This window comes from Rutidosis leptorrhynchoides, chromosome 2, assembly GCF_046630445.1.
Source record: "Rutidosis leptorrhynchoides isolate AG116_Rl617_1_P2 chromosome 2, CSIRO_AGI_Rlap_v1, whole genome shotgun sequence".
NCBI classification, from domain to species: Eukaryota; Viridiplantae; Streptophyta; class Magnoliopsida; order Asterales; family Asteraceae; genus Rutidosis; species Rutidosis leptorrhynchoides.
This window is the reverse complement of record NC_092334.1, coordinates 341,943,572-341,960,240: the sequence shown is the minus strand read 5'-3', so window position 1 is coordinate 341,960,240 and position 16,669 is coordinate 341,943,572. Positions and strand designations below refer to the sequence as shown.

Below are 16,669 nucleotides of genomic sequence, written 5' to 3'. Positions count from 1 at the left end.
ATCCAGTGTCTAATACCCATGTATTAGAAGAAGTAATACTTAGCTCTATATATACCATATATATATTACCTGAGGTTTGCCCTGCATTCCTCTTGTCCTTCAACTCCTTAAGGTAGACCGGACAGTTTCGTTTCCAATGACCCATCTCACCGCAACCGAAACATGGGTCTTCCTTGGGGTTTGCCTTCTCGGTGACCTTTTGCTTCTTGGCCTTGTTGATGGTTGGGGTAACCATCTTCCCCTTCCCTTTGCCTTGATAGGCGGGTCCTTTTCTCTTAGCCACCTTTGGCTTAGAGGTGTTACCTTTGGACCCACCTTGATCGATTGCTAACACGGGTAAAGCCCTTTTACCCATGCTAGTTTCCGCCGTTCTAAGCATACCGTGAAGCTCACCTATGCTCTTATCCATCCCATTCATATTGTAATTAATTACAAATTGATCAAACCTTTTTGATAGGGAATTAAGGATAAGATCGGTGGCTAACTCATTTGATATGTTTAGGTTAAGACGGTTAGCACGATCAATAAGGCTCTTCATTTTGAGGACATAAGAGGAGACGGATTGGGTGTCATCCATACGACATGCATGTAGCGCTCGAACCGTTTCGAAGCGCTCGACACGTGCTTGTTGAAGGAACATCTCCTTCAATTGCGTAATCATGTCATATGCACTATGATGTTCGAAATCCTTTTGGAGTTCGGGTATCATAGTCCCAAGCATTAGACAAGCGACTTGCACCGAATCGGCGCAATACTTGTCATAATAAGCCATGCCCTCTATATCTTCCTCATCCGGTTGGTCGGGAATAGGGTCCTCCAACACATACGCTTTGTCCTCAAGTTTGAGGACAATCCTAAGATTACGGAACCAATCCATAAAGTTCGTATGGTTGAGTTTGTCTTTCTCGAGGAGAGACCTTAATGATAGGTTGTTTAGGTTAAGTGGTGCATTTTGCATGTTGTTGTTATTTGCGGCCATCTACAAAATTTAACAAAGTCCTTTTAAGTATCGATTTTAAATTTAATAAACAATACCCTTTTATTTTTAATTGTTTTATTAAATCTTAGAATCCAACGGTAAATTAAATTTCGGTTAGGTGACCTTTATCCCGTTATTTGATTTAGCTAGGTAGTCATTTATGTGACAATTGCAATCCTTTTGCAACTTCTAAGTTATGGGATCATGCAATCCTTTTGCATGGCATATTTATCCCATCAACGCCTATTTGTTCATCATGCTTCGGTGACCCTAAGTTCATGATTCCCAAATCAAGTCGTCCTACTTGTGTAAACATATAGACTTAACATACAAGTGGTTAGGTGACCTTTATCCCACATGTATGCGAAGTGCACCTTATTCATATTAGTTCGCTCATGACGGTTAGGTGACCTTTATCCCATCAAGAGTTTCCTAATACGTCTAAGTGTTTCCACAAAAGGATGGCGTTTAACTTGTTTACCTTGTTTTAGTTAAGGGATTTTAAGTTTTCATAAATTCTAGTTTAAGAAAACATTTGCCATACACCAACATGCATTTGGTGTATAGTTCATTATGAAAAGCCAATTTCATGTCTATAAACCATTTTATATATATGATCCTAATCATGATCTTAATAACCGTTTATTAATGTCCTTTTAGCCATTTTTAATTTAACCATTTAAATTGACGTTTTGCATGTCGTTAATAATGTCAATTTTAACCAATTTAAATTGCCATTTTAGATTGTTGTTAACTTGTGTGATTAACTTGTAGCATACAAACATACAATCCACATAATCATACAAAACAACCACGCATGCAAAATCATATGTTCACAATCAAGCCATTTTTGGTAGACATTTGTTTAGCCGAAAACAAATGCCACCGGTTAAGGGTAATTACACAAAGTAGGAGATTTCAAATCTCCCACTTAACCTTGCATCCAAATGCTTCTTCATGTGTTCTTCAAGTCTTCATCATTCTTCATCATTTTACAAAATATATCCTAATACATTTTGTCTAAAAAAAATGAAATTACAACCTAATCTATTTTACATACCAAATATAAAATAAATTACATAACCAAATGAATTATTACATGCCAAATGAATAAATATTATTACAAACCAATTGAATAAATATCAATCAACCATGCATGCAACCAAACACAAGGTCAAGGCTTAGATTGTGAACATCATCAACATAAGTGATAGGCAATACAGAATCACAAGTGATTGGAAACACAGAATCACAAGTGATCTGCAACACAGAATCACAAGTGATCGGCAACACAGAATCACAAGTGATCGGCAACACAGAATCACAAGCGATTTGCAGTACAGAATGCAGAATCACAAGTGATTTTGGCCAAAATGACAACCACCCAAAACCGAAAATTTTACATTCTACTTCATGCATGTTCATAGAATGCAAAATTATAGTGGGTTTAATAACCATCTCGAAGCATATTTCAACAACTTCGGCTCTAGATACCATTGTTGGGATTTAACAAGTTCCATTATACTTAAAACCATTTAAGAATCAATTAAAACGGAAGCGTGTGATTATGAAATTTCACTTGTTATCTTTAAACCAATTTAAAGTTAATTCCCACAAGGATCAAGTTGTTAAATATACTCTCAAATTAAAGAGAAGGAGAGAGTTTATACCTCCTCAAAATGGATTTTGAGGGCTGTTTGGATGGAGCAGAAAATGGATGAAGATGATGAAGAAATAGGCTCCTAACTTGAACTTTCAAGTAAGCAAAACCCTAGCCTTTGATTCACCAACAACACCCTTGAGCTTGCTAATGTTTAAGACCCTTAAACACCTTAAACACTAGCTTGAAACCCTCCTGTACCTGCTGGAAAATTCGACCAGCTGCTACCTTAAAAGGATGGAGAATGCAAGTTCTAAAAGTATAGAACCTCAAGGGATAATACCCCAAACTTTGCCCAACACCTAATACAATGGTTAGGATTTATTGACACTTGAAAATAAGCATTCAAACAAGCTCAAGAACACTCCCTTTGCCCCCAAACTTTCGGCCAGACTGCAGCAAGAAAAGAATTGGAGTGGTTTTTCTTGTATCTTGATATTTGAATGCATGTTAGTTTCTCTTGTTACTTGAGTCAAACCTAGGTAAACATGTAGAGCATGCACCTTTGAAGTTGTGTCATCTTGGAGTTGCAACTAAGCATGGGAGACATCCTTTTGTTCCCCCCAAAACCGCCACCATTGAAGGGTTTTATTAAATATGTGTTATTTTTATAAAACTTGTTAATTTGCTTAGTTACTTTTGTTTTATAAATCATTTTATAAAATGACACAACTTAATTATTTAAAACTTGTAAATAATCAAATCCTTATTATTTAAATTATCCAAGTAATTGATCTCAAGTAATAATATTTTAGAAAACCGATTTTCTAAAATCCAAGTGTCGCGTATTTGCTTAATGAACCAATCCTTAAGATCAAATACTTTTAAGGTGTCGGTAAGCTTGTTATTGGGTATGACCCGACTTGGATCATAACATATCAGCCACATTGATTTAATATGTCTCTCGGGCATACGAAATACCTTCAATCTCCCACTTGCACGAGAAACATAAGAAATTAATGCAAGTAATGGATACAGCCTAACACACCGTCCATCACCCCTAATATGTTATGACTTTGTGCCATTCAATAACATCATCCCTTTCGAGTTCCCATCTCGAATATGATTAGGTGAATCTTTCATTATTTCCTTTCGTCCTAGATGTCATGTTAAATCCAAGAGATACAGAGTGATCACTCTCTTATAGATTTAACTTTTCAGGCCTTAGACATCTTACTCTCAACAAATAAGAGGGACAAATTCCATCTTGACTACATACGTCCTAGATATACACTTTGTAATATACCTGAGTTCTTCCTTATGTACTACCATGTTTCAGAATAGCGAAGAAAAGAATCAAGGCACAGTACTAGGTGAATATCCGAACCCAATATGTATCTCAGGTCAGAGGATACAATGATATTCGCCTTTACTCAAGATTACATGTGATCAACCACAAAGGCTCTATACAGTAATTCTTGAGAGCGGGTCTTCCAATATTTGTTTCCCACAAATATCTATGAACCTTGGTTGCAACCTTGCCCCACATTCAACCTATGAATGTATACCAATCCGAGTTCATAATAGTCTAAACCTCACACTTGTTCCCACAAATGTGATCAACTACGGAATTTAGAATAATAGTTTATTCATGGATGAAATATGCTAAATTGGAACATGACTCATAATTAAATTAATACCATAATTATATTAATGAGTTTGAACTAATTCGTTCCATTACAATACATAAAGTAGATCAATTCCAATCACTAGAATATCGAAGCCCTAACGCACAAACATGTCCCTCATGTTTTGGCCCATGTAAAAGCTTCGTGAGTGGATCCGCAACATTATGATCTGTGTGAACTTTGTGAATACATATCTTTCCCTTTTCAACCTCATCCCTGATGTAGTTGAATCTCCGCTCAATGTGACGAGTCTTTTGATGAGCACGAGGTTCCTTGATTTGAGCAATCGCACCCTCATTGTCACAAAAGATCTCAAGAGGGTCCTGAATGGAAGGGACCACTCCTAAGTCGTCGATGAATTTTTTCATCCATGCAGCTTCCTGAGCTGCCAGTGAGGCGGCAATGTACTCTGACTCTGTAGTGGATAACGCAACAACCTCCTGTTTCGAACTCTTCCAAGAGACCGCACCACCATTTAACATGAAGACATAACCGGATTGTGATCGAGAGTCATCTCGATCAGTTTGGAAACTCGCGTCCACGTAACCTTTTACGGCGAGTTCCTCCTCACCAGACCCATATATTAGAAACATATCCTTAGTTCTCCTAAGGTATTTCAATATACTTTTAACAGCAATCCAATGACTGTTTCCTGGGTTATTCTGGTATCTACTTGTCAAGCTTAGAGCGCATGACACATCCGGTCTAGTACATATCATCGCATACATGATAGACCCAATGGCAGATGCGTATGGGACTTTCTTCATTCTCTCTTGCTCATCTTTCGTGATAGGACACTGAGATGAATTGAGAACGGTTCCTCTTTGAATAGGTACCAAACCTCCCTTAGAGTTTTCCATCTTGAACCTTTTCAAGATTTTATCAATGTATGTACTTTGACTTAAACCTATCAATCTCTTGGATCTATTCCTATAGATCCCTATCCTCAATATGTATTGTGCATCTCCAAGATCCTTAATGGAGAAGCAACTCTTTAGCCAAGTTTTGACTCCTTGCATTGTGGTAATATCATTCCCAAATAATAATATATCATCCACATATAGTACAAGGAACATGATAGTGCTCCCACTAGCTTTCTTATATACACAAGCTTCATCACCATTTTTAATGAAGCCAAATTTCTCGGCTTCCTCATTAAAACGATGATTCCACATTCTAGATGCTTGTTTCAATCCGTAGATTGACTTCTTTAACTTGCATACACTTTTAGGATATTTTGGATCAACAAAACCTTCAGGCTGGACCATATAGACATCTTCCATAAGATATCCATTTAGGAAAGCGGTTTTGACATCCATTTGCCATATTTCATAGTCGTAGTGAGCAGCAATGGCAAATAATATCCTAATAGACTTTAGCATTGCCACAGGCGAGAAAGTTTCATCATAATCAACCCCTTGAGTTTGAGTGAAACCTTTTGCAACAAGTCTAGCTTTATATGTATCCAAGTTTCCATGTATGTCGGTTTTCTTCTTGAAAAGCCATTTGCAATCAACTAGCTTGGAGCTAGGAGGTTGCACAACAAGTTCCCAAACTTGGTTTTCATACATGGATTGCATCTCGGCGTTCATGGCTTCCTGCCATTTATCTTTATCGATCCTTGATAAAGCATCTTCGTAGTTTGTCGGTTCATCCAAATCAACCGTATAGCAACCATCTATGAGAAACCCATATCTCTCAGGAGGATTGCTAATCCTACCAGATCTACGAATGCCTTGTGTATTTTGATCATTCATTTGATCACTATCAACATTTTCATGTTGAGTGCTAGTGTCAACCAATTGTGTATCATCTACTTGATCTTGAACCTCTTCAAGATCTATCTTCCTTTCACTATTTCCTTCCATTAGGAACTTAGTTTCAAGGAATTCCGCCTTTCGAGCAACAAATACATTCTGCTCGTATGGATCATAGAAATAGTATCCCATATCATCCTTGGGATATCCTATGAAGATACACTTCGTGGATCGAGCATTCAACTTATTAGGGACGTAACGCTTAGGATAAGCTTCACATCCCCATACCTTCAAGTATGATAGAGAAGGAGGTTTTCCAAACCACATCTCATGAGGAGTTCGTTCCACTTTCTTGGTTGGGGTCATATTTAAAATACGAGCCGCGGAGCTTAGACAATAACCCCAAAATGACAGAGGTAACGAGCTTCTTGCCATCATAGATCGAACCATATCCATTAGGGTTCGGTTTCTCCTTTCGGAAACTCCATTAAGTTGGGGTGTTCCGGGTGGAGTAAGTTGTGAGATAATCCCACAACTCCTAAGATGATCTTGGAAGGCATCGCTTAGGTATTCACCTCCTCTATCGGTACGTAGTACCTTAATTGTCTTATTGAGTTGATTTTGTACTTCGTTTTGATATTCTTTGAATGCTTCAAACGTTTCGTCCTTGTGTCTTAATAAGTATACATATCCGAAACGACTAAAGTCATCAATGAAAGTAACAAAGTATCTTTCACCTTTCCTAGTCATGGGTTTAAAGGGTCCACATACATCCGAATGTATTAATCCCAATAAATCTTTAGCCCTTTCATAGGTCCCTTTGAAAGGTGCTTTAGTCATCTTGCCTTGTAAACAAGATTCACATACTTCAAACGAATCCATTTCATTTGATTTCAAAAGTCCATTCTTTTGAAGTGTATGTATTCGGTTCTTGTTTATGTGACCAAGGCGACAATGCCATAAGTAGGAATCACTCAAATCCCTTTTGAGTTTCTTGGTGCTTGTATGGTACATTGAGCTACTAGATGATGTGTCATCATGAACCAATTCATAAATTCCATTTGAAGGCGAAGCCTTGAAATAGAATACATTATCTTTAGAAACATGAATATCATCATCAATAAAATTAACAACGTAACCACATTGTTTTAAGCGAGAAATAGAAATAATGTTTCTACACAAATCCGGAGCATACAAAACATTTTCTAAAATAAGTTCCAATCCGCTTGGAAGCTTCAAAATAAAATCTCCTTGAGCTTTAACATGCACCTTTGCACCATTGCCCATATAGAGACTTGATGTTCCCGCCTTATGATCACTTCTTTTGAACCCCTGCAAAGAATTGCAAATATGAGTTCCACATCCAGTGTCTAATACCCATGTATTAGAAGAAGTAATACTTAGCTCTATATATACCATATATATATTACCTGAGGTTTGCCCTGCATTCCTCTTGTCCTTCAACTCCTTAAGGTAGACCGGACAGTTTCGTTTCCAATGACCCATCTCACCGCAACCGAAACATGGGTCTTCCTTGGGGTTTGCCTTCTCGGTGACCTTTTGCTTCTTGGCCTTGTTGATGGTTGGGGTAACCATCTTCCCCTTCCCTTTGCCTTGATAGGCGGGTCCTTTTCTCTTAGCCACCTTTGGCTTAGAGGTGTTACCTTTGGACCCACCTTGATCGATTGCTAACACGGGTAAAGCCCTTTTACCCATGCTAGTTTCCGCCGTTCTAAGCATACCGTGAAGCTCACCTATGCTCTTATCCATCCCATTCATATTGTAATTAATTACAAATTGATCAAACCTTTTTGATAGGGAATTAAGGATAAGATCGGTGGCTAACTCATTTGATATGTTTAGGTTAAGACGGTTAGCACGATCAATAAGGCTCTTCATTTTGAGGACATAAGAGGAGACGGATTGGGTGTCATCCATACGACATGCATGTAGCGCTCGAACCGTTTCGAAGCGCTCGACACGTGCTTGTTGAAGGAACATCTCCTTCAATTGCGTAATCATGTCATATGCACTATGATGTTCGAAATCCTTTTGGAGTTCGGGTATCATAGTCCCAAGCATTAGACAAGCGACTTGCACCGAATCGGCGCAATACTTGTCATAATAAGCCATGCCCTCTATATCTTCCTCATCCGGTTGGTCGGGAATAGGGTCCTCCAACACATACGCTTTGTCCTCAAGTTTGAGGACAATCCTAAGATTACGGAACCAATCCATAAAGTTCGTATGGTTGAGTTTGTCTTTCTCGAGGAGAGACCTTAATGATAGGTTGTTTAGGTTAAGTGGTGCATTTTGCATGTTGTTGTTATTTGCGGCCATCTACAAAATTTAACAAAGTCCTTTTAAGTATCGATTTTAAATTTAATAAACAATACCCTTTTATTTTTAATTGTTTTATTAAATCTTAGAATCCAACGGTAAATTAAATTTCGGTTAGGTGACCTTTATCCCGTTATTTGATTTAGCTAGGTAGTCATTTATGTGACAATTGCAATCCTTTTGCAACTTCTAAGTTATGGGATCATGCAATCCTTTTGCATGGCATATTTATCCCATCAACGCCTATTTGTTCATCATGCTTCGGTGACCCTAAGTTCATGATTCCCAAATCAAGTCGTCCTACTTGTGTAAACATATAGACTTAACATACAAGTGGTTAGGTGACCTTTATCCCACATGTATGCGAAGTGCACCTTATTCATATTAGTTCGCTCATGACGGTTAGGTGACCTTTATCCCATCAAGAGTTTCCTAATACGTCTAAGTGTTTCCACAAAAGGATGGCGTTTAACTTGTTTACCTTGTTTTAGTTAAGGGATTTTAAGTTTTCATAAATTCTAGTTTAAGAAAACATTTGCCATACACCAACATGCATTTGGTGTATAGTTCATTATGAAAAGCCAATTTCATGTCTATAAACCATTTTATATATATGATCCTAATCATGATCTTAATAACCGTTTATTAATGTCCTTTTAGCCATTTTTAATTTAACCATTTAAATTGACGTTTTGCATGTCGTTAATAATGTCAATTTTAACCAATTTAAATTGCCATTTTAGATTGTTGTTAACTTGTGTGATTAACTTGTAGCATACAAACATACAATCCACATAATCATACAAAACAACCACGCATGCAAAATCATATGTTCACAATCAAGCCATTTTTGGTAGACATTTGTTTAGCCGAAAACAAATGCCACCGGTTAAGGGTAATTACACAAAGTAGGAGATTTCAAATCTCCCACTTAACCTTGCATCCAAATGCTTCTTCATGTGTTCTTCAAGTCTTCATCATTCTTCATCATTTTACAAAATATATCCTAATACATTTTGTCTAAAAAAAATGAAATTACAACCTAATCTATTTTACATACCAAATATAAAATAAATTACATAACCAAATGAATTATTACATGCCAAATGAATAAATATTATTACAAACCAATTGAATAAATATCAATCAACCATGCATGCAACCAAACACAAGGTCAAGGCTTAGATTGTGAACATCATCAACATAAGTGATAGGCAATACAGAATCACAAGTGATTGGAAACACAGAATCACAAGTGATCTGCAACACAGAATCACAAGTGATCGGCAACACAGAATCACAAGTGATCGGCAACACAGAATCACAAGCGATTTGCAGTACAGAATGCAGAATCACAAGTGATTTTGGCCAAAATGACAACCACCCAAAACCGAAAATTTTACATTCTACTTCATGCATGTTCATAGAATGCAAAATTATAGTGGGTTTAATAACCATCTCGAAGCATATTTCAACAACTTCGGCTCTAGATACCATTGTTGGGATTTAACAAGTTCCATTATACTTAAAACCATTTAAGAATCAATTAAAACGGAAGCGTGTGATTATGAAATTTCACTTGTTATCTTTAAACCAATTTAAAGTTAATTCCCACAAGGATCAAGTTGTTAAATATACTCTCAAATTAAAGAGAAGGAGAGAGTTTATACCTCCTCAAAATGGATTTTGAGGGCTGTTTGGATGGAGCAGAAAATGGATGAAGATGATGAAGAAATAGGCTCCTAACTTGAACTTTCAAGTAAGCAAAACCCTAGCCTTTGATTCACCAACAACACCCTTGAGCTTGCTAATGTTTAAGACCCTTAAACACCTTAAACACTAGCTTGAAACCCTCCTGTACCTGCTGGAAAATTCGACCAGCTGCTACCTTAAAAGGATGGAGAATGCAAGTTCTAAAAGTATAGAACCTCAAGGGATAATACCCCAAACTTTGCCCAACACCTAATACAATGGTTAGGATTTATTGACACTTGAAAATAAGCATTCAAACAAGCTCAAGAACACTCCCTTTGCCCCCAAACTTTCGGCCAGACTGCAGCAAGAAAAGAATTGGAGTGGTTTTTCTTGTATCTTGATATTTGAATGCATGTTAGTTTCTCTTGTTACTTGAGTCAAACCTAGGTAAACATGTAGAGCATGCACCTTTGAAGTTGTGTCATCTTGGAGTTGCAACTAAGCATGGGAGACATCCTTTTGTTCCCCCCAAAACCGCCACCATTGAAGGGTTTTATTAAATATGTGTTATTTTTATAAAACTTGTTAATTTGCTTAGTTACTTTTGTTTTATAAATCATTTTATAAAATGACACAACTTAATTATTTAAAACTTGTAAATAATCAAATCCTTATTATTTAAATTATCCAAGTAATTGATCTCAAGTAATAATATTTTAGAAAACCGATTTTCTAAAATCCAAGTGTCGCGTATTTGCTTAATGAACCAATCCTTAAGATCAAATACTTTTAAGGTGTCGGTAAGCTTGTTATTGGGTATGACCCGACTTGGATCATAACATATCAGCCACATTGATTTAATATGTCTCTCGGGCATACGAAATACCTTCAAGTTAGCAGTCCACAATTAGTAATTCAATAATTCATATATAGTTTAATATATAATATTCGAATTAATTAATACGTATCGTGACCCATTGTATACATGTCTCAGACTCGATCACAACTCAAAGTATATATATTATTTAAGAATCAACCTCAACCCTGTATAGCGAACTCGAGCATTACAGCATATAGAGTGTCTATGGTTATTCCAAATAATATATATAGATGACATCAATATGATATGTTAAAACATTGTATATGTGTCCCGATATTTAAAGTGCGTAAAATAAATAACAGAAATTAAATGACGATAAATAAAATTACGAGAATTAAAATTGCGATAATTAAATTGCGATAAATAAATGTAATAAGGAATTAACAGTTAGCTAAGAACAGTTAGCTAGGATTTTGTTAGCGTGGATTCTTAACGAAATTCCTCATAGTTAATTTATCTGTTTCTAACAAATTTTATTTTGTCAAATGTTTTCTTCATTATGCCACTTGTTGGATTCTGATAGGTCAAAATCTAAATACGAAATTGAATAAAATGGTTATTCTGTAGTGAACGGATACGTATATCGGTGGTTGTAAGTAGGATAGTAAATGACTGTTGAATCAGCTTCGAAGAATGTACAGTGTAACTTATTAAGGTGAAATCTAAATATTCCTCGGGTATTACCTACCCGTTAAAATATTTTCACCATTAACAGTTTGTGCAAAAGAATTTTTTATTACAATCTTTATGAAAACATATATACATATATATTTTCTTCAGATGTAATCATGGATTTAATGAGTTAGTATGATATTAAACTCATTTGGGTTACGGTTAGAACTAGAGTACATAATCTCTAAAACATTAGAGGTTACATAACCATCATGTCGAACGAAGATAAATGATGTAGAACGTCATGTAGAACGATGATTATACTTGAGGTACAAATTGAGATGTTGAAGCATGTGATTTAAAACTTGGGTTGTTGGTGGTACTGGTGTTGATGTTGGTGGTACTAGCTATGCTGCTGGTGCTGCTGCTGGTGTTTGTAACCTCTGCACCATATTCTCCAAAACCACTACCCGAGCGCGAAGCTCGTTGACTTCTTCTATTACACCAGGGTGATTGTCGGTTCGGACGAGTGGATAAATAAGATCTAGAATTTGATTTAGTATATAATCATGATGAGATACTCTGGAAATGAGAGAGAAAATGGTATTACGAACAGGTTCACCGGTAAGTGCTTCTGGTTCTTCGCCAAGAGGGCAATGTGGTGGATGGAAGGGATTATCTACCCAAAAACTCAAACTTGCTAAACGATCTTGACAAAAACCGAACGTTTAATCAATCACACAAGCTCTGATACCACTTGCAGGATCGTGTAAACAGGATTAAACGATCTTGTAGTCAATAACGAGTGCGGAATAACTCATTATTGGGTTTAATAATCAAAACACAAGAAATACTAATGATCTTAGTTAATAAAAAGACTTTAGAACGACTAAGAATGATAAATATGAATGCTAGAGCACCAGGGAATCGGTTTGTATATTTTGAGTAGGTTAGGATTCGTAACCCTAACAATGAACCTGAAATTCCCATTATATACACACAGCACGTGCAACCGTGCGGTTGCACCCTGCAACCGTGCGGTTGCCCAGTCACCCGTACAGTTGCATACCTGCAACCGTGCGGTTGCATTCCAATAGTGAAAGTAAACATTAAATCATTTCAACTTGATCGTACTGAACTCGGGGACTATAATGCACCAACAAAATGTTTAGTTCAGACCATGGTTGTGAGGTTTTCGAATTCTTTTAATAAAATACGAAAATGTTATGACAATTCTTAGAGTTGTGATTAAGAATTAAATTGATGCAGTAAATAGTGGTAAATGAAGTAGTTTTTTTCTAGAAGCTGGTTGAATCTTATTAAAGTACAAATATTTTTTGCATGTTCGAAATATCACTTAATAACATTCCTAAAGGTTGACATTAGCATATTTTAAATTTAATAAAACCAAAATTTGTTGATGTGACTTTGACATTTTATCCAATGTCTAACGCACATATCATTAAATTAATGTCTAACGTAGATATCATTAAACTAATGTCCAACTTCATTGGTTTATGGTCGTTCGCTTTTTGTGTGATTTAAATGGTCTCTAATCTCGTGTTCGTCTTATAGATTGGTCGCATTCTCTATTTGTTTCACTTTATTTTTTTTAGTTCTAGGTATTTGTCGAGTGTTTGGTCTTGAGTGTTTTGTTGTTAGTGTCGTGAGCTTTAGTCTTGGTTTTTTGGTTTGTTTAAATCGGTAGTTTCTCACATTTTTATGCTTTTAAGGGTTTTCATCTTTTGAATGAAATCATTTCTATTTATAAAAGTTCTTCGTTTAAAGATTTAAATAAAACCCATGTCTAATGCATGTATCATTAATGCACATATCATTACCAAATTCGTATCCCACTATTTTATATCGTACAATATTAATAATCCATTAAACATACCAAATTTATATTTAACTAACATATCAATACTACTTATACTATATAATCTTGTATATTCCCTATGTCTCATTACTAGTGCTCACTACTACTTTTTTTTTTTTTTTTGAAAAGCAAGGTATGTATATATTAAACTCATGAAATATACAAGATCGTCACAAGCTATGGGCCACATTTTCGACCCAATAGCCTTCTCGAAGCTGCAAGACGCAGCATGTCACAATTTACAAAAATACATGAAAATAGATACAAATATGAATGAAAGGAGATACTATGTAGCAAATTGACAAGGGTTAGTAAGCCACCCTAGCCAATCAATCTTTTTCATTTTGCATCTCTTCGCGACCCATTCATATGTTTTAACTTGTATGTCACTTAATGCTACCGGAGAGTTCCAACATTTATTCTTGAACACTTTGAGATTGCAGTTCTTCCAAATTAAGTACCCGCAAGTCCACTCGACCGCTGCCAAATTTTCCGTCTCGTCTCCGACATATGCACACTCTAGTTACCCATGAAGATCTCATTAATTCTTAGATTCGTGAACGCACCCAAACCCCACCAATTTGAAACTTTCTCCCAAACATCAAGCGCAAGATTACAAAGCACCAAAGAGTGTTCTACCGTCTCCACATCTTGCGCGCAAATTGGACAAAGGACCGAAAGGAGATCTATACCCTTTTTATCCAATTTCGACAAGACCGCTAGCCTTCTTCTTCTTGCTCTCCACACAAAAATCTCCACTTTACTAGGAACCAAATTATTACGGATTGTCTCAAAATTAGAAGGACCCACAAGTATGTTTTTCTCGTTAATTAGCTCCGTTAGCTTCTTTGTTGAAAATACACCGTTGACATTAAGAAGCCACTTCCAAGCATCGGGCTAGTCGTGAATGAGGACCACATCTTGGATAAGAGCGTTTAATTCAGAAAGTTCCCCCAAAGCACGACCCCTCGGCTCTCTATTCCACTCTCAAACCCCCTTCGCACCCTCCTCCGTTATTCCCACCCGATTACAAACTGAAGCTTCCATATTGCTTTCAAGCCGCACCAATCTTTTGAATTTATAATCTAACGCAAAATCACAGAGCCAATGATCCTTCCAAAAATTTGTAGAAGAACCATTACCAATGACCTTTGAGAAGGAGTTCCTGAAAGATAAACCAAGCGAGTTGATGCAACTACCGACACGAATAATGTTAGCCCACGTCGAAGAGTAAGATATTTCCCGATGGGTAGACGAAAGACCACCCGACGGGCCATAAATACTCTTAATAACATTAACCTACAAGGAGGTGGGTTCGGTATAAAACCTCCACCACCACTTGCCGATCAATGCATAATTTTTATTTTTTAACGAACCCATATTAAGACCCCCCGCCCCATAAGAAAGTGAAACATCAACCCATTTGACCCAAGCCATTTTTGGCTCATTACCCGCCTCACCCCAAAAAAAGGAACGTCTTACACACTCAAGATTTTTTAGCACACTTGACGGGGCACGAAAGAGCGAGAAGAAGTACAGCGAGAGACTATTAAGCATCAATTTAACCAAAGTCAAACGACCACCAAAAGACATCGTACGCCCTTTCCAATCCGCAAGTCGTTTCCAAATTTTATCCACAACCGGCTTCCAATTTGTCGCAACACTCATATTCACACCAGTCGGGCCAGAGAAGACCGGGGACTCGTAACCAGGCTTGAGGAGGTTAGAGTCCGTATGAGGTCAACCAGGCCTGAGGAGGTTGGGTCCAATTTTTTTTCTGTGTTTTGATTCAGCGGGAAAGGACTATCGGTAGACACAAGCCCGATCAACTAGGTGTCATGTGCCCGTACAAGCAACTCGTATTGTCTTTACTTGTATGCTAGTTGGTAGATAGCATGTTTGTTGTGTGATGCTTAAGCTTGTTCTGTTAGATAGATTCCATTCACTTAACATTATGCAAATCCCCCACATTTCCATCCTTGCAGGTTTAGGTACTGCTAGTTGAGCTGGGTGCTAGTGTAAGAAGACATGTATGATGACCGAACTCAGATGTGGAATTTTATAAACTGTATTTTGTACTAACGTAAAATCGTTGTTTAAACTTAAACTTAATTACGTGAATTTATGTAATGATGTATTTAATGTTGTGGTTTTTAATTTAAAGTCTTCCGCTGTGTTTAAAAACAAAAATGGTCGGTGTTAGATACAATCTAGCATATATTGTACTTGACTCCACAATATACCAAATCTAGGTCCCAACCCATAGTCACTAGCTAGATAGTGAACCTACCCAAAACATCACTTAACACCAATAACCAACACAAATCAAGTACTTACTTAATTCATTAGAACATGTGTTAAGCCCTAATTTTAACACAAATCAAAGTCATTCATTAGTTTTGACAAACAAAACAACTTATATGACCTCATAAACATCAACACAAAATTACAAGCTATATAACACCTAAAAACCATAACCAATTCTTCTATGTTGGGCATCCAACCCAAACTCACCTTCAAAGGGGTCTATGTACACAAATGGTTGCCCTATTCCCCAATTTCTAAGAGAAAATGGGTTTATCATCATCACTCATCAAAACCCTAATCCCCAATTCCATAATTTGAACACCAAATTCGTATTAGGAACTTACCAAGGGTTATTAAATGAAGCCCTAGCTTGTAGAAACCAAGAACACACCAAATGGGTCAAGATTACACCATTTGTACACCATTACTTGCACTCTCTTACACTACTCTTTTGCTACGAGAGAGAGCACTTTCTAGAAGCTTGAAATGAATAAAATGATATTCCAAACATGTTCTTGGGGTTAAAAAATGTCTAGCTGCAAAATTGCACTCTAGTCCTCGTATTCTACAAGAGTTACAAAACAGCCCAAGCCACAATAACATCTGCGAGGCGTGCAGAATCTCGGCACGGCGCGAAGCTTCGTGTAACTGATTTCGGACCAAGGTGTTACAGTCTCTATTTTTTTATATGTATACAAATATAAAATACAATAAGTATATATATATATATATATATATATATATATATATATATATATATATATATATATATATTAATATTAATATTAATATTAATATTAATATTTATATTTATAAATATATATATATATATATATATATATATATATATATATATATATATATATATATATATAAATATTAATATTAATATTAATATTAATATTAATATTAATATTAATATTAATATTAAT

General features: G+C 36.3%; 1 protein-coding gene across 1 annotated transcript; it reads right to left on the bottom strand.

The window, feature by feature from the left end:
* Positions 1 to 13,949: 13,949 nt before the first annotated feature.
* On the bottom strand, positions 13,950 to 15,098 carry LOC139888874 (uncharacterized). The gene is made up of 3 exons (XM_071871857.1): positions 14,968 to 15,098; positions 14,424 to 14,595; positions 13,950 to 14,327 (listed from the first exon to the last, which is right to left on the bottom strand). Exons 1-3 carry the CDS (start codon positions 15,096 to 15,098, stop codon positions 13,950 to 13,952), a joined length of 681 nt encoding a protein of 226 aa, XP_071727958.1.
* Between the last annotated feature and the right edge of the window lie 1,571 nt (positions 15,099 to 16,669).

What these genes read in the sequence shown, in the direction of transcription:
- LOC139888874 (XM_071871857.1), bottom strand. Translation starts at nt 15,098, where the DNA reads ATGAGTGTTGCGACAAATTGGAAGCCGGTTGTGGATAAAATTTGGAAA. An exon ending in ATGCTTAATAGTCTCTCGCT is followed by an intron (nt 14,596 to 14,967) that starts GTACTTCTTCTC and finishes TTTATCTTTCAG; the next exon opens with GAACTCCTTCTCAAAGGTCA. An exon ending in CGGAGGAGGGTGCGAAGGGG is followed by an intron (nt 14,328 to 14,423) that starts GTTTGAGAGTGG and finishes ATTCACGACTAG; the next exon opens with CCCGATGCTTGGAAGTGGCT.